Source organism: Festucalex cinctus, chromosome 14 (genome assembly GCF_051991245.1).
Source record: "Festucalex cinctus isolate MCC-2025b chromosome 14, RoL_Fcin_1.0, whole genome shotgun sequence".
NCBI lineage: Eukaryota > Metazoa > Chordata > Actinopteri > Syngnathiformes > Syngnathidae > Festucalex > Festucalex cinctus.
In genome coordinates, this window is record NC_135424.1 from 15,680,827 (window position 1) to 15,706,213 (window position 25,387).

Below are 25,387 nucleotides of genomic sequence, written 5' to 3' on the forward strand. Positions count from 1 at the left end.
GTGTAAACAATCCACCTTTGCTAATCTCACTGGTGTGGAATATCAAGATGCTCATTAGACAGCATAATTATGTGTGGCTCCTTTTCACTGGCTGTGTGGAATTGCTGGTTATTACTAAATACGCCAATACAGAGCATCCCGAACTTATACTCACTGGTGATGTGCGGTGAGGATGCTGAAGGACTGGAATGTTTTCAGTTGAGAGGAATTGTCCAGAACCTTGCAAGTGAGGACGTGCATTACCATGCGGCAACATGATGTGATGGTTATGGAAGAATGGCACATACAATAGACCTGTGTGTTCATAATAATGCTAGCCCATACCATACAAAGATTTGTGAACAATATTTTAAGAGAAAGGCCTTTCGTGTACCTACAAACACTCTTGGATCAATGGAGATGAGGTCGTGATGGGACCAAAAACACAAGTTTTGCATTTATATTTTTGTTGGGTGTTGATTTAACAAAGCATCAAGCAGAAGTCTTTTTGTTTTAAAAAAAACAAAAACATTTTCTTCTCAGTCAGTGTCTTTGTGTAATACAACTTTGCATTCTGTTTGAGAGATCAGTTGTAAATATTTCTTTTAAAAAGGTTACCAGTCATTGAAACAAATCACAGCTCTCACGGTGTAAAAGGTAAAATTAGTTATAGTAACGGTGCAGAATACTTTAATATTTAGGCTACCCCAATATTTATCATGAGGAAAAAAAAAAATCGTAACAACCGCCCTTTACCGAGGGTTTCGGGGGACTGAACTGTGAGTCTATTCATATGGAAAGTGACTCGAAAACTACAACTCCCAGCGCCCTCATTTCCTGTATTAACGCATTCCAGCCAATCACAGCTTCCCTGGATTAACGCTAGCTATCTGGGGCACGGGGCCAGCACGTCTAGCCAGCTAGAAGTGCCACGACTTCACAGTAGTCCAGCGATTGCCCGGCGGAGTTCGAGGGAAGATATCTGGGAAAAAGCAACTAAGCTAAACCGCTGCAAATACAGTGAAACGAACGTCACACCGCAATCTTCAATTGAAAGCTCTCGGCAATCCCTCAATTTTTCCTTGAGCCAAGCAGACACATTCTCATCAGTAGCGAGGTAAGTGGTGTGGGAATGGGAATTTTTAGATTCATAAAGCCAGGGAGAGAACTAGCTTGCCAAGCTACCTCCTGCTAAAACCAAATTTGCCTACTTGTGTACATAAACTTCAGTGAAGTTATTTTGCCTAATCTGTGTTTCGTCTGCACGTTATAAGCACGTTTTGGCTGCACTTCTCTTGACACGTCATTCTAAAAAGTTCACGTCGCTAGCCAAGTTCATTGATTCCTACAGTTAGCTAAGATGCTACCGTGAAAATGAGCGATTAAATGCATATAATACTCGATTAATTTCACAATTACACACGAGATTTGCCTGTTTGACAGAGAAGGGTATTTTTCATGTCTCTTAGTATGATAGGGCAATCCAGTGGTTTAAGTGTTTGCTTACGTCAAATGAATATACGGAAGTGTAATTATTTGTAAATGGATGGAATTATGTTGAAAATGAAATCAAAGCGTCAAAAGTGTTTGGTTCAATACGCTAACAACTGTGTGTGTTTGCTTGCTCGCGTGGGCGCGTGCATGTGAAACTGTCGGCAGCTGTGCAATGTACACGTATTGACTTTCAGACACGCGTAGAAACTTACAAAGTCTTACCTCCTTGTTGGAAAGTTAATAAATCCTCATATCGAGCACATTTTTAGACTATCAAAACGTGTGTGTGTGTGTGTGTGTGGTGTGGGGGGTGGGGGGGCTGCGTTCGTGTGTGTGGGGGGTGGGGGCGGGGGGTTAATAATCTGTTGCATAATCATCAAATCCAAGTGTGGATGAACGTAATCGATATGATGCATTTATTTGGGGTAATGGCATTGGCGTCTTTTTTTTCCTGAAGAGTCTAATATCTGCAGGAAAAGGGGACTCTGAAAGCTACAGTCATCAGAAGAGTGTGAGCGCAGATGTCCTGATGTGTGACGTGACGTTCTGAGAGCTTGTACAAACTCTTCTCTCTCCGTCAGTTTTTAGATCCTGACACGAACAGAGCCTCAGGACTCCTGTGAGCCTACTGTATATTTCTTGTTTTACCGAAAGTCGTAGAAATATAAAAGGGATCCACAGGTTTAAAGAAGTATGAATTTGAGATGGTCTGTAGGTTTAATGTCACAAACTTTGACCTAAAGTACTACTTTAGCAAGTTTAAGTACATCAAGTTAGCACATTTCTTATCCAATGTAACAATAAATAATGAGTACGTTATAAATTAAGAAAAGGCCTAAATTCAATTTAGTTTGTCCACTAACTAATTTGATTTTTGTAGCCTCGAGGCTAGAAATTTTGAAAGTGCAAAACAGGGACATCTTGAGGCAGTTACAGGTATAAATGTCTGTGTGAGAAACTATTCTCAATCAGTAGGCTCAGGCCACCTTTTAAAAACTGTAATCAGTCTGCTTGTTCGCAGAAACATTTTGCTGCTTTATTTTTTTTATGTGAGTTTTTAAACCACAGCTTATTTAGAATTTTGGGGGATTCAAGTGAAACTACAAAAGTCAAGCGTGACACAATTATCACTTTGATTTGATTTGATTTGATTTATTTGTTCATTTTTCCTTTCGGACAGCATTGATGACAATCAAACATTACATCATACAGTTTAGACATATAATAACCGAAAAGAAAAAGGGCTGGCAGGAAGAAGCATAAAGCTTATAAATTCCCGCCCCCATACAAAACTAGGACGCAAAAGATCAAGCAATAAAAATAAAAATCAACAGAGATGATAAAATTTCACTCAGTTCATCAAGTCCATGAAGTTAGATATCCAGTTGATTACATTCGGAGACATTTGATTCAAGCAGGTGGATTGTTGAAAGTTCACTCAGTTCATCAAGTCCAAGTAGCAAATGGAAATGATGGAAATAAAAGGCATATGCTTCAGGGTCAAACTGTCACTGTTGTAAAACTTATTAACTGTAAAGTGGATTTAAGTAACAATTCAACATGCATGACCTCCATGCACAATACCTAACATCCTTCCATCCATTTTCTAACGCTTGTACTCAGTGTTGCGGGTGAGCTGGAGCATAACCTAGCTGGCTTGGTTGCGTTAGGCCATGTAAACCCTGGACTGGTCAGTGTCTCCATTGAACCAGGAAGGAAGACTGAGTAGCAAGATAAAGTCAGCATTTGGAGTCATGGCTAGCTAAGCAGCTAATGTTAGCAGACTCACAATTTTCTTTCACTACTCTCTCATCTGCGGGGCTACTGAGGTTCAACTGATGGCTCGATGTTGTGGGTGTGTGGTTGGGTGCATAAAGTACAGTGGTAACTGGACGTGCTTTCTTGTGCCACTTGATGAGAAATTCTTATCCATATCAATACCCTCAAAATATCTTGGGGCTGCACAAATCCATGTTGAACGATCTGTTTCTCTCTTTTTAGGTGAACTAACTTTGAACAATGGATATCTATGACCCCCAGACCCTTAGTATAATAGTTTTTGGTGGATTCATGGTGATCTCTGCAGTCGGGATTGCTCTTGTCTCTACCTTCTCTATGAAGGAGACCTCTTATGAAGAGGCACTGGCGAAACAGCGCAATGAGTTAGGTAAGATACCGTCTGGGCGCACAGAGAAAAAGAAAAAGGACAAAACAACTGACAAAAAGAACCGTGGAAAGAAGAAGGAAGAAAAACCCAATGGAATGATCCCAGAAGCTAAAAAAACAGATGAGACAAGTCAAGCTGATCTAGTTCCTAAGCCACTTGCTGCACCAATTCTGGCTACTGCTTCTCCCTCTCGATCTGTCTCTGAGGCAAAGCAAAGCGCAACCCCCGCACTGGCGAAACCACAGCCCAAAGTTGCCAAACCATCCCCAGCTCCCGCTGAGTCCTCACCTGTACCTTCACCTAAAAATAAAAAGAAGAAGAAGGCCGCCAAGGTTGAACCAACCTCTGCTCAGTCTCCACTTGCAGTTCCCCCTGCACAGGGCAAACCCGCACCAGTTTCCGCTTCAGTCCAGGCCCCGCAATCTGCCAAGGCCAAAAAAGCGGCTGCCTCTGCCCAATCCAAAGTAGTTCCCCCAACTTCTGCACCTGCCAAGGCTTCCCCTGCTTCACCGTCGAGCAAATCTACTTCTAAGTCTTCTACTTCATCTGCGAAATCGGGTCAACCAGCTCCAAAATCTGCTCCTACCTCTGATAACGCTGCCTCAGCCAAGTCGGCCCCCGCCTCAGCCAAGTCGGTCCCCGCTTCAACCAAATCTGCCCCCGCCTCAGCCAAATCTGCCCCCACTTTAGACAAGTCTGAGCCAATCTCAACCAAGTCCGCCGCAGCCTCAACCAAGTCTGCCGCGGCTGCAGACAAGTCCGCCTCTGCCGCAGGTAAGGCAGCCACAGGTAAGGCAGCCACAGGTAAGGCAGCCACAGGTAAGGCAGCCACAGGTAAGGCCGCCACTGGCAAATCCGCCCCGGCCACAGATAAGTCCGCCCCTGTCACTGGCAAGTCCGCCCCGGCCACAGATAAGTCCGCCCCTGTCACTGGCAAGTCCTCCCCGGCCAAGTCCGCCCCGGCCACAGACAAGTCCGCCCCTGTCACTGGCAAGTCCTCCTCGGCCAAGTCCGCCCCGGCCACAGATAAGTCCGCCCCTGTCACTGGCAAGTCCTCCTCGGCCAAGTCCGCCCCGGCCACGGCCAAGTCCGCCCCGGCCACAGACAAGTCCGCCCCTGTCACTGGCAAGTCCTCCTCGGCCAAGTCCGCTCCGACCCCGGCCAAGTCCGCTCCGACCCCGGCCAAGTCCGCTCCGACCCCGGCCAAGTCCGCTCCGACCCCGGCCAAGTCCGCTCCGACCCCGGCCAAGTCCGCTCCGACCCCGGCCAAGTCCGCTCCGACCCCGGCCAAGTCCGCTCCGGCCACTGGCAAGGCCGCCCCGGCCACTGGCAAGGCCGCCCCGGCCACTGGCAAGGCCGCCCCGACTATAGACAAATCCTCCGCCCCAAACAAGTCCACCCCCGCATCTACAAAGTCTGCACAAGCATCAGGCAAATCAACCTCGGCCGTATCCAAGTCTGCCGCTGCACCAACCAAATCCTCAGCAGCACCCAGCAAGTCTGCTCCACTTCTTGAAGCTGTCACTAAAGATGTCCCTGTCATGGCCGTACCCCCAGTGGGATCTAGTGCACCAAAACCCCAGGAGCCCAAGAAGAAGGGCAAGAAAAAATCTGAGAGTGGTAAGTCGAGGAGAACGAGCAGTTCTGTTTCTCATCCTGTTAAAAACATCGGTCTTAGTGAACTAGTCTTGTATGTTAGCTGCTGTTTTCTTCTTTCTTTCTTCTTCTTTCTTGTTTCTGAAAATATTTTTCAGTTTTATTTCGTTAATTTTCATCAACTATACTAGCCAGACACTTGAAAATGATTGCTTTTTTAAACACTTTTATTATTATTATTATTATTGTTGTTGTTATTATTCTTATTATTATTATTATTAGAGCAATAAGAGTAATAACTAAGTAAGTAATAACTGTGACAGTGGCGGGCACCATGTAGATGATGTCGAGGCTAGAAAACCGGCAATATCTCTTCTTCATCGTCATCATGGACGAGCGATCGATGCTAGGGATAATAATTCTTTTTAGAAAACAAAAATGAGAAATTAAGAGGTCCAATTAGAGTAATAATGTGTTATGGGGGGGGGGGAATCTACAAATCTAAACTGATGTTAGAATATTAACACAGGTGGTATTTGTCTGTCTGCCTTCATAAAACTGCCAACTGTTATAATTGCATCTACTGTATTGCTTTGTTTGAACTTTATATTGTTTTTGCCTTTACAGTGGAAGCTGGGGATTCCTCTGACACTCCACTGTATCTGCCCTACAAAACCTTGGTATCCAGTATCAGCAGCATGGTGTTGAGTGAGAGAGAAGCTCACAGGCTCATCGAGATGTTGTCTGAGAAAGCTGGCATCGTCCAGGACACCTGGCACACGGTATGGACGTTTTGAAGTCACTGTGTGCGTGGCTTGCAAAGAGGGATGCACATGTAAGCAACTGTGTTTCCTGTGCATTTACAGGCCACTCAGAAAGGAGACCCAATTGCTGTTTTAAAGAAGCAATTGGATGAGAAGGAGAAACAGCTGGGAGCTCAACAAGAGGACTCCTCTGCAGCAAAGAACCGTCTCAAAGATCTCACTAAGGTTTGAGCATGTCTATCTCAATTCAAAATTCAGGTCTATTTCATGAAATCTAGCCACCAAAAACACAAATCATATGTACATTCTTGGTGTTGATGTTAATTCACCTAGAAAACATTTGTTTTTTTTTACACTATGTATGGAACTCCTTTGGTATATAATATGTGCAAACTTGCTGAAGTCCTTATTTTGCCCTCTAGGTGGCACTAGAGGAAAGGTAATGCATACTCGAAAAAAATCTAGTTGTCCTCAGCATACAACTAAAACACATATCATTTAACAAAATCCCTTTCTGCTACATGTACTTTAGAATGACTTTATCATCATTAATGAATTATATGTATACTTAACTATTAAAAATTATGTTCTTATAGAATGCCTTTTAAATTAGTATACATTACAATTTGTATACTGTTTGAACTTTCAGGTCCAAATCAGTCGTCACCACATAAGCCCGATAGAGATGATGCTAAAATTTGGAAATTGCAAAAAAAAAAAAAAAACAAAAAAAAAAAACAACCTTTACTAATTTTTTGCTGCTTAGGAGCTTGCTGCCGAGAAGTCCAAAGTGGCTAGTGTTGAGACCAGGCTGAGCTCCCAGCTAAGCAAGAGGGAGCAGGAAATGATTGCTTTGCAAGCCCGCATGCAGGCCAGCTACCAGGACCATGTAGCTCAAACCCAGAAGCTCAATGCCAAGGTATTGTAATATAAATTCCCCCCCGTGCAGTCAGGATTGGCACATTTTAGCCTGCAATTCACATTAAAATCTTCTGCTAAATGTTTTTGATCTATAATCCAATCTTACACTAGTTTTTAACATGATTATTTAAGTTAAAAATATGAATCTCTGTTAGATTGTCAATCTGCAAGACCAGATAGAGAAGGGTCCCAATGCGCAGCTGGCCCGTCTCCAGCAAGAGAACTCCATTCTCCGTGATGCTCTCAATCAAGCTACCAGTCAGGCTGAGAGCAAGTAAGCAATTCCTTAAGACTTGACGTTCACATTGAGCGCGTGAGCAGATCTTCCACTTTTTAAAATGCATGCATTTTGTCTGAAAATGCTTCTTTCTCCTGTCCCAAGGCAAAATGCGGAGTTGGCCAAACTGCGTCAGGATTGTGCAAAGCTAACCAAGGAACTTGGAGAGAAGACTGAAATTCTGCATGCTGATGAACATGTGAGGAAGGGGTTGGAGGCTAAGGTTTCTACCACGGAGAAGCAACTCTCTTCACTGCAGGTTAGTAGCTATTCATTATTTCTTTTTCAACAACCCGTTAGATATGGTTCAACAAGCTTAGACCTTGCCTAATATTATAGTAAGTTAATTACGCTGATATCACATTTTGGGTTGTAATGCAAGCACACAAAAATCTTACAACCCGTACTAAGCATCTCTCTGCTCCAGTTTGTTCTACCCCAAGAAAAAAAATGTAAACAAAAATGGAATGCAGTGTATGGTGACTTTGGTACGTATAGTATATTTATATCTTGAGCCCATCCCACTATCTAATTTGTCACTTCTGTATACTTTTGGTTTCTGTTCATGTGGAGTAAGCGAGTTCTTCCTGGCAGTCCGCTGTTTAGTTTCTTTAACCATTAACTCAACCTATTGTAGTTCAAGTGAAGTCATCTTTTTTTGTATAGGTCTTGAAAACTGATATAACATTTGCTATGGAAATCCTCACTAACCACGTATCTAGATCATTTTTGGTTTCTGAAGCTGAGCCATGATTGATTGTTACCTGTAATGTCATTTTCAGCAGACAGCAAGTGGCACAATGGCCCCTGAGGTTGATTAAAAATGGGTGGATTTTGCTCCTTAATTCGTATTCCACAAGCGCAATATTAATTAGAATGTTGTATTTAGACTAGTGGGGCTGTATAGGACGTACGCCTCAGCGGTAAAAAAAAAAAAAAAAAAAAAAAAAAGTATTTGCTAAAGTACTCTTTTAATTTGATCATTAAACTCCTTGTATAGTTGGAGTTTGACCTCACTTCACTCACGTGTTTAGTCTTTGCCGCCTCCTGCTGTTTGACCTGTGCAAATTGTTTTTGACATTGTCAGGCCAACCATGCCGAGAGCCAGCAAGGGTTGCAAAGGAAATTGGAGGAGGTCTGTGAGGAGCTGAGAACTACACAAACTGCAAACAGCAGCCTGCAGGACTCTTTGAAGAAGGCCCAGCAGGACACCGGCACACTCTCAGGTCAAGAATCGAATGAACATGGCACCTTTTAATTTAATGCTGTGCGCATCAAAGAATCTAATTGCCATATTGAATGGTCTGTACTGACAATGCTGCTCCCCCATGTAGAGTTTCAGATACGAGTGGGAAATCTTGAGGCTCAGGTCAAGGAGCGCGCTGCTCAGGTCAATACTCTTACTGCTCAGCTGGAGGGAACGCAGGTTGAAAAACAACAGCTCGTGAAACAGTTGGCATCCATTAACTCTTTGCTGGAGGCCAGTCAGAGTAAAAACGAGCAGGCCCCTGAACAGGTGAGTTTTTGTTTTGTCAACGTTGCTTTCGTGCTTATTGACCACCTGTCCCATTTAACTCATTCACTCCCAGGCTGTTTTCCGGATTTTGACTGATTTTGCAAGGCCCACAGAACGATGTGCTTTATTGCTATGAAAAGATGCAACCTATCAAAAGAAAAATTAGCCTCTGTTCTTTCAGCAGGAAAAAAACAATTATTTCTGTTTCTGTTTTGCAGCAATTCGCATTAGAGTATAGCTAAGTTTCGTTATTCACAAATCCATTTCAAAAAGTGGGGGAAACAGATTGTTTCGCAGCTTGCCCTGGTTGATTTCTTATACTCTGCTCCCACATGCTGGCCATTTTTGTAATAACTACCTTTTCTTCATGAGTTCTCTTCACTTCAGAGGCTGCATCAAAGCCTTCTGTATGCTATAGCATAAAAAAACGTATAATACGTCTTTGGGAGCATGCTAATATTGATAATAGAACATATTTCTACATTTTTGGAAGCAAATGAGTTAACATTGCATTTTTTGCTTACCAGATGAATGCAGAACTGCAGCAATTAAAACTCAGGTACATGTGTTTTTTAAACTATCCATAACATGGTTAATATTTTTGACGAAACGTCCAAATGTGTCTTAATCAAACTGTACATGTCTTGTGCAGCCTGCAGGAGAGGAATGACCAGTTGAACACTCTACAGGAGGAACTGAAGCAAATTCAGATGAAGGAGGAGGCAGCGGTACGTGTTAAAAGCAAGTCAAATCTGGTTTATTTGTAGAGCATCGGTTAGCATCAGAAGTCAAGTTGCACTCAACATGTCGAGCAGGTCAAAAACAACACTCCCCATACATACTAGTTATCTTCCCTCTAAGGAGAGATCTCAAACCAGAACTCAGGCTCTGAGAGTCAACAATCTTCCTCGGCCAATTGAGTTATGATCGAGAGAAGATAGGCAGAGAGACAAAAACAGGATAGAGGCGTTGAGGAAGGACGAGAGAACAATGGCCACAACAACAGTCTGTACAATATATATTCCCATGCTGTCAGTGACAACGATACTGGTCCCTTTTTTTGGGGATGAAATCGTATCACCGTCTGCACTAATATTTGGAATGTTGGTCAGAATTCCACTCTAATCTCATTGGCCAACTTTAATGATTAAAAATTGTGATCTTTATTAACAATGAAACTATTGTCTTATTTAAATCTGTGATTTACCAATGGCCTGGCGAATCCCCAACTGTTATTCTTTCAGGAGAGCACCATTTCTGAGCTTGAAGAGAGACATAAGAGGTATGTTTCAGGTTGACTTGCTATTGTTTTCACTTGGCACTCTTGGCATGTTCATGGTCTGATTGTTTTGACATGATCACCTCTTTTTAGGGAGGATGCCAGCCTCGTTGCCTCACTTCAAGATGAGCTTAAAATGCTTAAAGAGAAGGTACAAGTAAAAGGTCACCACATTGAGTAAACTTCACTCCCTTTCATGCAAAATAACTGACCCGTTTGGGTTTTGTTTTCTCTTCCAGCAATCTGATGTCTCCTCAGAACAGATAAAGAGCAGGTAAATGGCATTGAAAAAAAATCTCTATTCCATCTTTTTGGTCAGAGGTTTACGTTTCTCTTTCATGGTTGTGTTTAGTCTAACAGAGAAGGAGGCCCTTGTCACGTCACTACAAGAGCAGCTGGAGGAGTCGAAACAAAATGAAGTGAGCATGTCTGGAATTTTTCTCATTGAGAGCACGTCACATTCCCATCGCTTTGCTGATGTGTGTGTGCGATCCATTTTTAGGCTGCAATGATCCAGCTAAAAGCTTTTCAAAGTGAAGCCAAAGAATCTCTCCAAAAACTCTTCCCACGTGTACCCCTAGAAACACAGCAGGTTTGGAAACTGTCCCTAAACCCTTTTACCGAATGTTTACAGTTCTGATGATGATCTTTTTAAAAGCCTGCTTTTTTTTCCTTAGCCAAATTGGTTACAGGGTTTCACGATGAAAGCTCAGGACGTTCTTAGAATGCATAGCCAACAATCCCAGTCAAGTCAAGAATCGCCTGTAAGCCACAATCACACACCGATTCCACGTGATTCCATATGTCACAAGTGAATTTTGTTTCAGGAGTTGCTTGAAAAGCTGAAGGAGGCTGAGGAGAACCACAGCACCCTGCAAGCAGAATGCGAACAGTACAGAACAGTTTTAGCTGAAACGGTAAAGGAATGATTGCAGGCCACAAATTCTTGAAAAGTGGAACGAGCTGAGTGTTTATATTGACTGATTTTTCTGCTTCCGCTGCAGGAAGGAATGCTGAAACATCTGCAGAAGAGTGTGGAGGAGGAGGAGTTGGTGTGGAAGTCTAAAATGACGAGCTCCGAGGAGCAGCTGAAAGCAGTAAGTAATACTTACCTGGCTGAAATCCTTTTTTTTTTTTTTTTTTTTTTTTTTTTTTCCCTCTCTCTCTCTCTCTCTCTCTCTCTCTCTCTTCCCCCCCATACGTTTTCTCTAACAAACTCTGTCTCTTTTGTCACCAGGCTTTGAATGAAGTACAAAAGCTGGAGTTAGAAAACCAAAGTATAAAGCAGGTTGGTTAGTTCCCCCCAAACAAATCTCAATTTTAGGAATAAAAATGACTTTTCAACTTCCTTGGGTGTGATACTGCTTGTGTCTTGCAGCTGAAAGAGCAGATGATGCTTCTGGAGGCGCAGCTGGAGAAGCAGTCAGATAACCAATGCATGGCTGAGGAGATGGAGCAGGTAGTTTTTCAGGAAATGTGTGAAAAAGTTTCTCCGGTGAAACGACTTCATACATTTGACCGCATGATGTGTTCTGTGTTCAGCTAAGATTGCAGCTGTCTGGCAGTCAGAACCAGTTGGACTTGGCCCACAAGGAGGTCCAGGCGCATAAGGAGGAGCTTTCTAAGGTTTTTCTTTTCTCCCCCACACTCTACGCCAACTTTCCCACATGGAATCCTATTTATTGATTTAGGGTCTGTTCACATTTCAGATGAAGCAGAAAATAGTATGGTTTACATCACACATTTTACACTGAGATTTTTACCCCCTTTCCTGCAGTTTTTCTTCCTTTGGAGATGGTATTAAGAGTTGTAACAAGTTGTTTCCCAATACTACAAGTAAACGCAGAGTCGTACATCCATTATTTTTAGGGTTGCCTGATTACACTTTTTTTCCGCAATACCAGTACGAGTACTAAACTCTTGAGTAGTCACCAATACCAATACAAAGTGCTGATACCACTAATACTTTTAAAATATAAAATGATCATTAAAAAGGCAAATTTTTAAACAAAGACCTATGTATCACACAATTTCTTAAAATTTGCATGAAATGAATCACAATTTTCTGTTCTTCTAACTTATTTTTTGTTAGTGTTCCCTCACTTTACGCTGGTAATACATTCCAAGTGCTCCTGGTGTATTATTTTTTTATTTTTATTTTTTATTTTTTATATATATATTATATATAACGAACCCCACCTCTCTAAACACATTTTTTAAATCAGGAAAAATAAGTATATTTCCCGTTTTGCAGCAATTTGCATTAGAACAGGGCTGGGTAATCTCGGTCCTCGAGGGCTGGAGTCCTGCAGGTTTTGGATGTTTCCCTTCTCCAACACAGCTGATGTATGATCAGCTCATCAGCGAGCTCTGCATAAGCCTGATAACGATCCCGGTGTTTGAAATCAGCTTGTGTTGGAAGACGTAAACTTGCAGGACTTCGGCCCTCGATGCCTGTATTAGAATATAGCTAAGTTTCATCATTATTCACAAGTCTGTTTAAAACACTGGGAGAAAAACAGTTTTTTGCAACATGACCCTGGTTGATCTCTTATGCTCTGCTGCCACCTGCTGGCCATATTTGTAATTACTAGCATTACTTTAAGCATTAGGTTCCGTTCAGAGGCTGCATCAAAGCCTTCTGTATGCTCTGTAATAAAAATTGTATCAATACGTTTTTGGGAACATGGCAATATTTAAAATGGAATGTTTTTAGGAGCAAATGAGTCAATTACATTTAACTTTTTAAATGCAAAATGTAGAATAAATACCAAGCTGCTGATTATAGGCTGCGTTCATAAATTAAGGTGAAAGAAATGTCTGGCTGCATTCAAGTTTGTTTTTACTCTTAAAAAGACTTACTTTAACCAGGAACTGGGTTAAAAACGGTAAGAAATAATCACAAATGAAAGTCTTCTATAGTGAATCCGCAATTTCTGAACTGCAAAGTAGCAAGGGAACACTGTATACTGCATATATTACAGTAACACATTGAAATATATACCTAAGAAAAACCATACTACTAATCTTACTACATGGCAGAATTTGTGGGATGTCACTTTTGATTAAATACAACTGATGTGGGGAAAAAAAACTCTTTAATTTAGGGATATTGGTCAGGGGCAGCCATTTATTTGTGTGTGTCATTATTAATTCGTTGAATGTTTGGCCTAACTATATATACATGACACATGCAGGTTTAAATGACTGTATGGGTAGGGTTTCCACACCTGTGACTTGTTTGGAATCGGTGCCTTTGTGTATATATAATCAATAAAGTAATAAGCTTTTGAGAAATCCTTGCATATTGACACCCCGGTGTCTTACAGTATGTTATGTGTGACGAGTAACAACTTCCCATTTCAGGTCAGGGAGCAGCTGAGCGGCCAACGAGAACAAAATGGCCCTACGCAGGCTCATCCTAGTCAGGTCAGGGTGCAGCCGTCTCAGGGCACCCTTGGGGCAACAGCCACTTGTTGTCAGAGCGTACAGGACAGTAACTTCCCCCAAACAATACTTTCAATTCAGGCTAATCTCAACTCAACATTTATTTATAGCGCCCTTTCAAGAACATGAATACAGACCCAATGTTGTTTCCAGTCTGTCCTGTACTGCTCTGACACTCTGTCCTGATGCTAACATTTGTTGGTTGGTTGTAGTGAGTTCACAATTAACCACTCTCCTCTTTTATGGCATGCTAGCTTCCTTTCCACTTGTTTGTTAAAACAACCGCGAGTAAAGCCTTTCACCTAAAGACAACTTGCAGGTTGAGCAGCTTTTGTGTGTGGATCTGTGATGCTCGTTTGACACAGACCCCCCCCAATATTAAATCTATCTGTCTCACCAGGTTTTGACCGAGTTTAATCAGACAACCGAAAAACTTCAAGGGGAGACGGCTGCGAGACAGAAGCTGTCTGAAGAGTTTCAGCAGGTAGAAGCCGGTGTTGGTTTATACCACTAATACAAAGGACTGTGGTTACGTCATCTTGTGAAACGCCTTTTCAAAGGTTTTAGAAGACGTAAAAAGTGATACAGTAGATAAAATGAATAATGAGCAGTGTGATAGGCTGAAATGAATCTGTACTCACTTACGTTTGCGTGTGACTTGCTTCCTTCTACACTGAAGCTACAATTAAAGAGTTCTAACAAAACAGGCTTTTTATGTATCTAACTTACCGGTAACTATTTATTTAAAAAAAAAAAAAAAATCCAGGCTTGAAATGACATAATGCTGTGCGGCTCCTACTGTGTATGGGAGGGCGGGGGGGACAAAAAGCAGTTTTACGACACTCCTCAGAAACAACTAGAGTTAATACAGTAATTTATCAAGTTATTGACATAATTCTGTTAATAATACATGAACATAACTGACAAAGGACAAACCAATCATATTGATTTGTGTACATGTGTGGAGGGGGGTGGGATCTGTAATATTGACCATAATTGGACATACAAAGTGGAGATAACAAAAATAGCACTATTTGGCAATGTGATTTATTTATTTAAATAACTCTAATCTCTTTTTACTAGCCTATTTCGCTAACCTCAGTGTGTTTTGGCAACCCGTAGGCCCAGGCAACCATCACAGAGCTTCAAGCTCAACTGGATCTTCTGCGGGATTCAGCAGAGTCACAGCAAGGTGACTCAGAAGATGTTGCTCAGCTCAAGGTGTGGTCATAATCCAGTTTCTGACATGACCTGGATTGTTCATTTGAGATTGTAGCATTTGAATTCTGGTGGAATTCCAAATCGTACGACCTCAGGGGCATTTGACTGAATTTGAAGTTGTGCTGTAACAGTAGTTTGCCTCTGCTGTTGCTACAGGAACGTCTGGAGAAGGAGAAGAAATTGTCCAAAGACCTGGGACAGGCAGCCACCAAGCTCCAGCAGCTTCTCAAAGCCACACAGGAACAGCTAAGTAAAGAGCGAGAAACGGTGGTAACACTACAGGAGCACCTCGAAGGCAAGGTGAGCTGAGAGGGACACACCCACTTTTGCAGTATATGTGATGACTCTGTTTAGTTTCACTCAATTTAGCCCCTTTCTTTTGTCAAGGGAGAGTATGTGGAATTAAAGGAGGGGACTTCCGTCTGAGAGGAAGCTCACCGTGTGGACATCAAACCAAATATGCCTTATGAATACCATAGTTATGCATTCCAAAACGATTTCTTTATTGTACTGTAGTTTTTTTTTTTTTTGTTTTTTTGTTTTTTTGCAATGCTAATAATCAAACGTTTGATATAAGCATTTCTAAGGATAGGATAAACTCATGCTGCAATCTTGACTGAAAACTCACATTCCATCAACAATTCTGACTATCAGAAGATGTGTGTCAACCCTGCCTTTTAGTCCAAACATTCCCCCACGGTTCAGTGTTAAAAGGGAAACCGAGTGTACGTTAAATGTACATTAACCTGTGCAATTACTTTATTTTTTTTTTGTATGTGCTTGACTGATGGTAACACTTCAGTGACAATACAAGTGCTTTGAGCCTGCTTCTCTCCATAGCGGCCCACCAACTTGCGTTGAATTTGTATGAATGAATAAACTACAGTGTAACTATATAACTGATAGTCTGGGTTATTATTCTGACGGCTGGAGCAACACAAGTATATACTATGTTTCTTTAGCTCAACTAAGGTAAGATTTGCACAAAATATTTGACTGTTAATGAAGTAAGAATTTTAAGGACAACTTTCTAAGGTACAGGAGGTGGGTTTGGCCCTAGTGCAGGTTTTTTTTTTTTTTTTTTTTGCCACATAATCAGTCGCAAAAGCAGCACCGTAATCCTTGACAGAACTTGCTGAAACATTTAAAACTGGAATAGTTTAACTGGGTGAGAGAGACAGACTTTGGCAAGCAGCAAACTTCACAAAAGTTGGATTAAGAAAATCAGTTTAAATATAGAACAAAAAAATATCCATCCATCCGTTTTCTTGACCGCTTATTCCTCACAAGGGTCGCGGGGGCTGCTGGCGCCTATCTCAGCTGGCTCTGGGCAGTAGGCGGGGGACACCCTGGACTGGTTGCCAACCAATCGCAGCAAAAAAATAGATGCAAATATGCATGAAGTAGTGAATTATTTCGGTCAGGATAGAAGGGTTTGCCCTTTGTGCTAAAAATAGTAACATATCCCACAATCCCGTGCGGTCTTCGTTTTGACTGGCTGTTTTCCGAGAGGTACGCATCCACGCTAACCTTGCCCTCGCAAGAAGAATATAACGTCATCGAAATTAGTACAAATTAATAATAAATAAATAACAAAGGTGTCATTGTCATAAAATAGTGTAGTGTAAGTGCAAGTAAAACCATTTTAACATTACGCTCTTGTCAGTTTAGTGAAATGAAAAATCTCAACCTCATTTAGCGAGAAACATAAGCAAAGTATAAACTAATTTAATTTTACTTACATATGAGTACGGTACCACGCCACATGGTGGCGCATCTTTAATTTGTTACGTCAAGTTGATTCCTGACTTTCACAACACCTGTCACTGCACTTGTAAGTAACGCGTGGTTTGGCTTAGTTTGTTTGTGTCTGCTAAATAATGGTAAATGGTACTTCATTTAAATAACGCTAAGTACCTGCGGAAAAAGTCTTAGCTCGTTTCGCTATCCAACAGTCTGTCCATGGCTAACTACCTCTTCAGTTCACACCACCACACGTTACATCAGGCAAGTTACTTTAGTACTAGTTGCAACAAATGAACCACGAAACAAAAGGTTTTTGGAAGTGACTGGAAGTAAGTTTATAAAAATGTTTGTTGGTTCAGCTAATTTCTGTATTTAGCCTCCAGGGGGCGCCAACGTTTGTGACGTCATAGCAATGATAACCCGAGTCATAGTTGAATCTCTCAAAAATAGCTTTACTGAACACACAATTATAGTTGCGGGAGATTAAGTATTTTTGTAGAATAATGTATCATGTTCTCTCAAACCAATTAAGTCACACACCATATCCAAAGCATTTAAAATAAAGCAAATTTATTGAAAGGGGAGTTTCCAGTAAAACCTCTGTCATGTTAAAACTCAGTATAAAACTGACAGTAGTATATTAGTAAATGATTTTTGGGATAAAAAAAAAACAAAACAAAAAAAACATCCCTCTGACCTGATCTTGTACATACTGTATTTGATCAGAAACCGCATCTGAGGAAGAACAACCAATAAGAGACAGAAGGCAGGACCAACAAAGCGTCAAAATGATTTGATGTACACTTGCGGGGCACATTTATTGCCGGGCTCAGGCACCACAGCTCTGCTCTGACCTGTTAGCTTGGGCTTTAGTGGCTTTGCTGAAACTATGGTGAACTATCCACTTCTAGGTGTGTGGCGGAGGGAAGTCCATCACTTGTTTGCGAACAACTGGGTAGAAGACTAGCCAAGAAGGGACCTCAGGCAGCTGATGATTCAAAGGCAGAGTGGAATTGGCTCGACAGGTAAGTTTAACATGTCTTTTTGTTTATTTTGTAAACTCAAAATGCTAACATTTAGTGTTTTGATTTCAATAATGATTATAAATAAGTCATACCGATGTAGCAGCCGTGGTTACCACCGACTTGTTTACAGTGCCAATGTTGGTGCTACTGTTTTGTCAAAGCCGGACATTATAACTATGTACTTTCATAATTGCATACCATTCGGGATGGCCATGTTGTGAGAATCGCTTTAAAAATAACCTGGGCATGTAATGCTACCAGCTGGCCTTTAGCAAGAATTGAAGTCACCGGATCAAAAACTTATTGCATGGATACTTTATTAGTGCGCATACGTTCAAATCATGCTAATGGTTTTAAAACAGGAAAAAAAAAAAAAAAAAAACAACTAAGTGCTGGTTCTTTTTTAAGTAGTCTGATGAACAACTCCTCTATAACATGGACAATTCCAGCCACTGTGAAGAAAAAAAAACACAAAAAATGTGTTATTGTCAACTTTATCTTTATATTTTCCACTCCACCATCACTAAGAGCCTCATACCTCTGTGTAATTCAACTCTACCACACCAGAACCATTGTCGACTGCCTTGAAGGCATCTGTTGGGAAGGGAAGTTGAAATTATTATACATATTTATAAGAGTGTCTGTACTGTATATTCTTATTACTGCAATATTTTAGACAAAAATATTGAGTGGACAAACTCACTGAAAAGTGACTCTAGGCGGATTAGGCAACACACGAAGTTGTCAAAGTCTATGGTGTAGCTTGGTTCTCTGTAGCGAGCAACAATGATCTGGTGCAGCGGGTTGTTGAGTGAGAAACCTGCAAAAGTGTGACGTCAAATTTTAAATCAAGTTAAAAAGAAGACAATAACTTGACCTCTGACAATATATTACAATTTACTGGTATTGTTCTTCAAAACATCATCCTATATTATTTGCAATGGACTCACCAGCGACTTCTACTGCAGAACGCATCTCAGATGAACTCATGCAGCCACTATTGTCTGCATCTTTTTCTCTGTAAATGTCCTGGGTAGAACCAAACAGCTTGTTAAAAGAAGGAAAAAGAAAAAAAGAGAAAAAAAAAAAAAAGTGTGAGGGTTACCAAAAACTTTTCAATCTTGGTCCAAAGAATCTTAAACTCCACCAGTCCTAGTTTGCCGCTTCCATCTTTCTTTGAAGAGATTGTTAAAGTTAATTGATCTAGTGGCTAGCCAGATAGGATTTATACATCTGAAATGTATAATTTCCGTGAGTTTACAACTTTTTAGAAACGAGCCTAAACAGAAAGGATACATCAAGCAGATTGATCATGTTGCGGCACGTGGTCAGGCTGAAGCCGTCGGTTTTGATGTCACTTCCTGAAAAATGAAACGGGATCAATTTCTTGGTGCATTAGATGGATGGAAAATGTGCATATTGAGCCATCTTGAAGAAAAATATTTTTTTCTTACGCTTCACCACCACTTTGTTGAGGATTTTCTGTAGCTCAAATGCAGAAATTTCCACATCCTAAGAGTCAGATTAAAATGTTTACATATCTATCAGTATGTAATTCAGTGAGGGGGGGGGAGAGATATCCCTACTGATTACTTCAAGAGCAAACAAAGTACTGAAGACTCACATGTCCGGCCAGCTGTCCAAACAGTCTCTTGAATCTGTCGTCAATATCGCTTTCATCAATGTCAATCTAAGGATTACCAATAGTAAAAATTAACGGTTGAAATGTCATGATCTCCTCCCCCAAAAGGATTTTACCTGTTCAACATGGCAGTCAACTGGATCATCAATCTCCCTAAAGGCAAGCAAAGGTCATTTTGCGTTACATTTACTTTGATGCGACATTTCTCAAAATGGCATCTTAATTGTTCATACTGAAAATTTGCCGGTTTCTCAGAGAAGACCCGTATGTAGAAGTCTCCATTCTTGTTGGGCTCAAAGGTGGAGGGAACGATGAGATACTCCCCAGGCGGCAGATGGTGACGGCTGCACACCTCTCGAAGATTGATGAAGGTTTCGGAGCGTGCAGCTGAGCGGTTTCTCAAAAAGAAATTTCTCTTCAGGTGCACTTGGCTGGAGCCAGAGTACTAGAAATTGACATAAAAGTCACAAGGATGGATCTAGCCGTTGTCTTGTGAAAACGTAACAGTACAAGTGTTTACGAAAAACAAATGCATGAAGTATCTGCTTTTTAGCGCTCGTACCTCCTCAGGCAGCTGGAAAAACACAAAAAATAATCCACTATAAGAAAAGAGTTAATGACTTGTAGTGTCTGGAGTTTATTTTGAATTGTATTGTCATTCACCTCATACATGAGGAAGCCAATAGTCTCCATGTCCTCCCCCATTTTTCTCTTGCGACGTTTGTCCTTCTGCATCAATCCTATGATGAACGTGCAGCCGTCCTCTCCATCATAGGGGTCATCATCCACCTGGTCCAGTTTGATGACAAACTGAGGATTTGTCCAGAAGGTATCTAAGCAAACAGGATAAACAGCATTTTAGCAGCAACACTTAGCGTTTGTAAAACAAAAATCAGGAAAAAGAACATTGTAGAAGTTAAATCAAGTACTTGGATAGTTTCGGCAGCCACCAGCAGAAACTCCAATTCTCCACGTCTCTTCAAACTCTGTCTCCGCCCACTTCCTGTACTCCGATGTTAGGGCATCAGGTGTGAGGTTGCAGATCTCCAGGCGGGAATACTCTCTCAGGAAATCAGAAAATGACATCCTGTTAGAAAAGCAGTGAGAAGACAAGCACAAAAAAAATAATCTTAGTGACAGTAACCGTATGAACATTCAAATCCACCTACATAAGCTATTGAGATAAATTAACTATTATGTCCAAGATCCATTACCTCAAGTGATGTCTCTACATTTCCCACATCAATGAGTGGAATTTATGCGAATGTGAGAGTGATCAATTACCAGAACTCTCCATCTTCTCTGCGGTTTTTCAGCCTCTGGCGGTCATCATCACTTACATATCTCCACGTAGAGGAACTAGAAAAAGTGCAATATTTTTATTTATTTATTTATTTATTTTTTTAATCAATGCTTTTCATTGGACAGCAACATTATGTAGATATTCAATACTTCATCCAACTCTGTCTACCGACAAAAAGCAGAAGTTCCTACCAAGGTTATTATACTTAATGAAAACTAATGGGGGGGAAAAAACAAAAAATACGTTAAAACTAAACAAATTAACCAACTTGCTGTAAAAACTCAAACTAAATAAAAAAAAAAATATTGACAAATAGTTAATAGTTTAATTTATTTTATTTAACCTAAATTAATCCAGGTAAGGCAAAAGAACAGATTCCCATTTGCAGTGCCAACTCGGACAAAACATCCCAACTTTTACTCTAGCTTTGTTACACCTTGTCTTTGCTTCATTTTAACGAGCTGAGAAATACAATTTACATTATTTATCAGCGTTTAAAATTTAAGGTGTCTGATATTGCGTATTTCACTGGTTTATGCAGCCCAGTGCGTGTCTATTTTTTGTTACAGAAAGAAGAATACCCCCCCCCCAAAAAAAAATAAAAAATAAAATAAAAAAGAAATAAAAAATTTAAAAAAATAAAAATAATAACTGTTTATATTCGAGTGCACACTGACAATGAAAGTGCTACTGCCACCTGCTGTAATGGATGGGCAATTACACTTTATTCTACTGTGGCCAAAACAATAAAAGATGGGCTGACACCCAAGGGGGCCCCATCCCACTAGTGTTTACTCACTTGTCACTCCAGTCTCCATTCCACTCCACCTGACCCCATGGATTTCGGATTCTGATCAGCTCTTCCATGCTTCCTCTATACTCCACCTGACACACAAAAAGTGTATTTTACTCAATTTTAACATCTTGTCAGTTGTTTGTTATTTAGTTGTCTCTGATGTCTTTAGTGTCACCAATTCTACTCTGCTGACTACCTGCTCAACCCCTGTCACGGAGTAGGCATGGCCCTTCACCAACTTGCGATATGTGACAGCTTCAGAGTCAGCTGCGCTGGTGATCTGGGATGGACAGAAGTGTGAGCAACAATACGAAGTGATAGTGACCAATGTAAATACGAGCGCAGTAAGAAGCTCAAACTGACATCAATGGAGCATCCCAAAAGGGAGCCTCTCTCAATGGCCTTCCTTATGATATTGAAGAGGTGAGGATTGGGGTTGGCTAGATCATGTCTCTCAGCAATGCCTCCAGTGAAGTCCTCGAACCCTTCAGTGGTGGTTCCTCCAGCGAGAGCCTCGTAGCATCCATTTAACCTGTCGCCGGAAAATAAGAACCATAAGTCAACTGGTCACAAATAAGAAACCAGAAGTTGGAGTTGTACTTGGCGTAGGCCTTCTCCAGCAGGGCACTCCAGAACTCAGATCCATCTGCTGAGTGGACAAACAGCAGTTCTCCATCTCTGGTGGGCAAGCGGTCATCAACCACCACATCCACCCAGTCGCCAAACTGCCAGAACTGATAAATGCAGGAGGACGGTTTATTATTATTTATGGTTTCTTATGGCCTAATCCAGTTTATCTTCTCGGTCAGGTTATAGGCCCACAGCAGTGGTCGGCAACCTTTACTGTCAAAAGAGCCATTTTAGGCCAAATAAATAACAAAATATTTGTCTCGAGCTGCAAAACTTAACATTGTGATGAGCAAAAAGTGTGTTTGTGTTAGTTTAATGTACTGAGAGTCCAAGAGATAATTAGAGCTGCACCATATTATTATTAATAATAATAATAACAATATTTTTTTGTTTGTTTTTTTTTTGTTTTTTTTTGTAGAAAAAAAAAAATTGTGTTTTTTTAGTGTTTGTTTTTTTTTGTACTTTTCCATACATTTTTGGCAATTTTATGGACATGGTAATTTCCTGCCTTTCTCTTTTATTAGACTTTTAATGGCTATTTTTGTACATTTTTTTCTGCCTTTTCATAGATCAATTTTCTGACTTTTTTTTTGGCCATTCATGGACATTTTCTGGTAATTTTCAGGATTTCTTCTTTTGTTTTTTGACATTTCATAGTTACTTTTTACACGTTCTTTTCTGCTTTTTTTTTTTTTAAATCATTTTCTGACCTTTTTTTGGCAATTTTGTCTGCATTTTATAGACATTTTTGGATTTCTTCTTTTGTTTTTTTTAATGACAATTTATAGCTACTTTTCATATTTATTTCTACCGTTTTTTTTGTTTGTTTTTTTTTAAATAAAATTTTGTGACATTTGCGGCAATTTCATGTACATTTTATGGTAATTTTCAGCTTTTTCTCTCCCTTTTGGGGCATTTTATGATCACTTTTTGGACATTTTTACTTATATATTTATTTTTTTAAATCTTTTTTATCTACCTTTTATCTAAATAATTAATTCCTTTAAATAATGTTGTATAAACAAAAAAAATGCGAAACTTAAAAAAAATAAATATGTAAAAAAAAATATATATATTAATTTCTACAATATTTTTTAGAAATCCACAGGGAGCCAGAGGAGAAGGACTGAAGAGCCACATGTGGCTCCAGAGCCGCAGGTTGCAGACCCCTGGCCCACAGTATTGTAGGGATGCGACATATACTGGGTAAATCCAGGTATGTGAAAATAGGGCATTTTTTGGGTATGTGTACTCCAGTTCACACCACGCCAATTGGATATACATAGTCTAGGCTTGTCAACTTAAGGTAGAAAAACAGGCTCACCTACCCTGAACAGACTCGAGACTGTTCTTTCATCCAGCTATTTGGTACACATTTGAATGCACAGTGTGTTGGGCTGCGTGTCTGTGGGGGTGTGTGTGTGCGTGGGTATACCTCAAAATGAAAGATTCCGGCATAGTCCTCTTCAAAACTTTGGTCATGCGGTACAACGCGGGACAAAATCTGCTTGTTGAGTGTCAATGAGGCAATAGCCGCTAGGAGCCAGCAGTCACCTGACCACAAAGTTGTTTTATTATACACACACATATGTCTTAGTTAAGCCACACTAACAGTCTCATCTTTCACATTACAGTAAAGCACTCGCCACTCAGCCCCACCCACATTTGCATTGTTCCAGACAGGGTGTAGACATAGATGCTTGACAACAAGCCAGCTCAACACATTTTGTACAAAGACTGCACAGGCATTTAACTAGCTAAAGGCATTGTTGTTGTTGTTTTGAGATTAATCCAAGCAGGATTATTTGTTAATTATATAGATCGAAGGATAAAAACCCATCATTTAAAAGTATGCAAAGTATGGTGAAAGGAATGTTGGGCGAGTGTGCGTGCATGTCTCACCAAGTGCTCCCTGACAAATATCAGTCCTGGTAGCATCTTTCTGTATGAATTTCGGATTGGATACAATTTCCTAAGAAAAAGAAAATGTTTACTGTATACAAGCGTAGCATGATACAGCACAAAGTCATTGTGAGTTCAGACATTGAGGAAATAATTACGTCCCTTTTTAAAAGGGCACACCTACTGTTGCCACGTCAGATTTTGGCATTAATATTGCAGTGCAGAGTTAGGTACATGTCACCAGTTAGCATGGCTGAGGACCCAAATGCAGGATCCAGGAAAGTCAGGACTGGTCTCAAAAACTAAGTGTTTAGTTAACACAATGAACCGACAAGAACTTCATAAAAGAAACCATGGAGACCGACGAGACAACAACAAACACCTGGACAAGACAAGACACGGCTGAGGCAGCTGATTGGTAGACACAAGGGGACTGATTGACAAGTACAGGTGGAAAAACAAAACAAAAAATGAGCAAGACACAAAAAACAAGAGACTAAACAGTTTCTTTATATACGGTAAATTGATATAGTGTCTCCCATAAAAAGTCAGACTATGAAGTCCCCCCCAAGCAATTGTCTGCATCATCACCCCTGTACCCACCGAAGGTCTCAACCACCTGATGCCTCGAACTTTATAGGAACCGGGGCCAAGGTCATTGAAGCCCAAAGATGCAGGAAGCGGCTCAAAGCTTTCGTCCTCAAATAGGCGTCTTCTCTCTAGGCAGCTTTGCTTCAGAGACTGGTAGTCCTGGTTTAAGTATGGTACCGCACGAGCGTTAGTTCCAATGCCTTGCAATTTGTCACGGTTGTGCTGAAGCTTTTTGACAATGCCGGTCATTTTCGATGTCTTCTCAGGTGCCTGTACTATCTGGGAAGTGACTGGGTGTCTGAGGTGTGTTTATACACAATAGTGGGAGCTCAGGTGTGGCCACGCCCTTGTTTGTCATGCCTCAGGGCCCTGTGTCACCTGTTTAACTAATCGTGGCATTTCGTGGAGTGGAAACATTTGTAGGAACCGTCAGTCAGCAGTACTATGAAGTGGTGATTTATTTTCCGACCCTTAATTTATAAATGTGAAACATATTGGCAAAGCTTTATGGTGATATGTCAGTGAAGTGATTATGATTTTTTTCAGCTGTCACATTAATATGGCTACAGCAACCTTTTCTGTCAAAAGAGCCATTTTAGGCCAAATAAATAACCCAAAATGTTCTGGAGCCGCAAAACATTTGAATATTGTGATACAGTGTGTTAGTGTTAGTGGAATGTACTGAGGGCCCAAGAGCTAATTAGCAGTTAAACAGCATCCAAAGCGGACACATTCATTTCCTTCTTCTACCTTCCCTCTTTTCCCTTTTTGGATTTTTTTTTGGGGAGTAATTTTTCATACTTTGTTTTTCATTTTTCATTTCATTTGCCACCTTTCTGTCAAATTTCTGACATATTTGGCAATTTTATGTACATATTATTTTCTGCTTCTTCCTTTTTTGGACACTGGCTATTTTCTGACATTGTATTCTGCCTTTTTGCTATCAATTTTCTAACATCTTTGTCAATTTTGTTGCATGGTAATTTTTTTGTCTTTTTTTTTTGGACTTTTTATGGCTACTTTTTGAACGTTTTCTTTACTGCCTTGTCTTAAATTAAATTAATTTTCTGACTTTTTTTTTGTTGACAATT

General features: G+C 40.6%; 2 protein-coding genes and 1 long non-coding RNA gene across 6 annotated transcripts; 2 read left to right on the forward strand and 1 right to left on the reverse strand.

Annotated features, from left to right (window-relative positions):
- Positions 1 to 851: 851 nt before the first annotated feature.
- Positions 852 to 15,560, forward strand: rrbp1a (ribosome binding protein 1a). 4 transcript variants are annotated; one of them, XM_077495216.1, is made up of 28 exons: positions 853 to 1,096; positions 3,475 to 4,697; positions 4,839 to 5,260; positions 5,864 to 6,018; positions 6,103 to 6,225; positions 6,767 to 6,919; positions 7,077 to 7,195; positions 7,304 to 7,457; positions 8,286 to 8,424; positions 8,533 to 8,714; positions 9,242 to 9,273; positions 9,367 to 9,442; positions 9,959 to 9,996; positions 10,087 to 10,144; positions 10,233 to 10,267; positions 10,346 to 10,412; positions 10,496 to 10,585; positions 10,671 to 10,757; positions 10,821 to 10,910; positions 10,998 to 11,090; positions 11,231 to 11,281; positions 11,372 to 11,452; positions 11,536 to 11,619; positions 13,360 to 13,422; positions 13,841 to 13,924; positions 14,563 to 14,661; positions 14,818 to 14,961; positions 15,049 to 15,560. In XM_077495216.1, the coding sequence occupies exons 2-28, from the start codon at positions 3,493 to 3,495 to the stop codon at positions 15,085 to 15,087; spliced, it is 3,963 nt and encodes a 1,320-aa protein (XP_077351342.1). In that variant the 5' UTR covers positions 853 to 1,096; positions 3,475 to 3,492; the 3' UTR covers positions 15,088 to 15,560. The 4 variants fall into 4 exon arrangements, with proteins under 4 accessions (XP_077351341.1, XP_077351342.1, XP_077351343.1 ...); XM_077495217.1 differs by having other exon boundaries at positions 3,475 to 4,640; XM_077495214.1 differs by having other exon boundaries at positions 3,475 to 5,260.
- Positions 15,561 to 16,457: 897 nt separating this feature from the next.
- On the forward strand, positions 16,458 to 23,189 carry LOC144000815 (uncharacterized). The gene is made up of 3 exons (XR_013278288.1): positions 16,458 to 16,495; positions 17,319 to 17,432; positions 22,902 to 23,189. It is a non-coding gene; the product is annotated as an uncharacterized LOC144000815 (long non-coding RNA).
- Positions 17,796 to 24,623, reverse strand: LOC144000811 (calpain-2 catalytic subunit-like). Its single transcript, XM_077494447.1, has 21 exons — positions 24,309 to 24,623; positions 23,706 to 23,775; positions 23,239 to 23,357; positions 21,774 to 21,907; positions 21,537 to 21,705; positions 21,370 to 21,453; positions 21,177 to 21,262; positions 20,359 to 20,433; positions 20,004 to 20,161; positions 19,738 to 19,907; positions 19,637 to 19,648; positions 19,308 to 19,519; positions 19,191 to 19,227; positions 19,057 to 19,122; positions 18,887 to 18,944; positions 18,729 to 18,793; positions 18,538 to 18,606; positions 18,383 to 18,461; positions 18,136 to 18,252; positions 17,971 to 18,026; positions 17,796 to 17,884 (listed from the first exon to the last, which is right to left on the reverse strand). Exons 1-21 carry the CDS (start codon positions 24,543 to 24,545, stop codon positions 17,861 to 17,863), a joined length of 2,097 nt encoding a protein of 698 aa, XP_077350573.1. The 5' UTR covers positions 24,546 to 24,623; the 3' UTR covers positions 17,796 to 17,860.
- Between the last annotated feature and the right edge of the window lie 764 nt (positions 24,624 to 25,387).

Coding starts and splice junctions, on each gene's coding strand:
- rrbp1a (XM_077495214.1), top strand. CDS start 3,493: ATGGATATCTATGACCCCCAGACCCTTAGTATAATAGTTTTTGGTGGA. Junction 6,920..7,076: donor CCCAGAAGCTCAATGCCAAG/GTATTGTAATAT, acceptor AATCTCTGTTAG/ATTGTCAATCTGCAAGACCA. Junction 10,413..10,495: donor AGGAGTCGAAACAAAATGAA/GTGAGCATGTCT, acceptor ATCCATTTTTAG/GCTGCAATGATCCAGCTAAA.
- LOC144000811 (XM_077494447.1), bottom strand. CDS start 24,545: ATGACCGGCATTGTCAAAAAGCTTCAGCACAACCGTGACAAATTGCAA. Junction 19,123..19,190: donor TTGACTGCCATGTTGAACAG/GTAAAATCCTTT, acceptor GGTAATCCTTAG/ATTGACATTGATGAAAGCGA. Junction 18,607..18,728: donor ACATGATCAATCTGCTTGAT/GTATCCTTTCTG, acceptor ATCTCTTCAAAG/AAAGATGGAAGCGGCAAACT.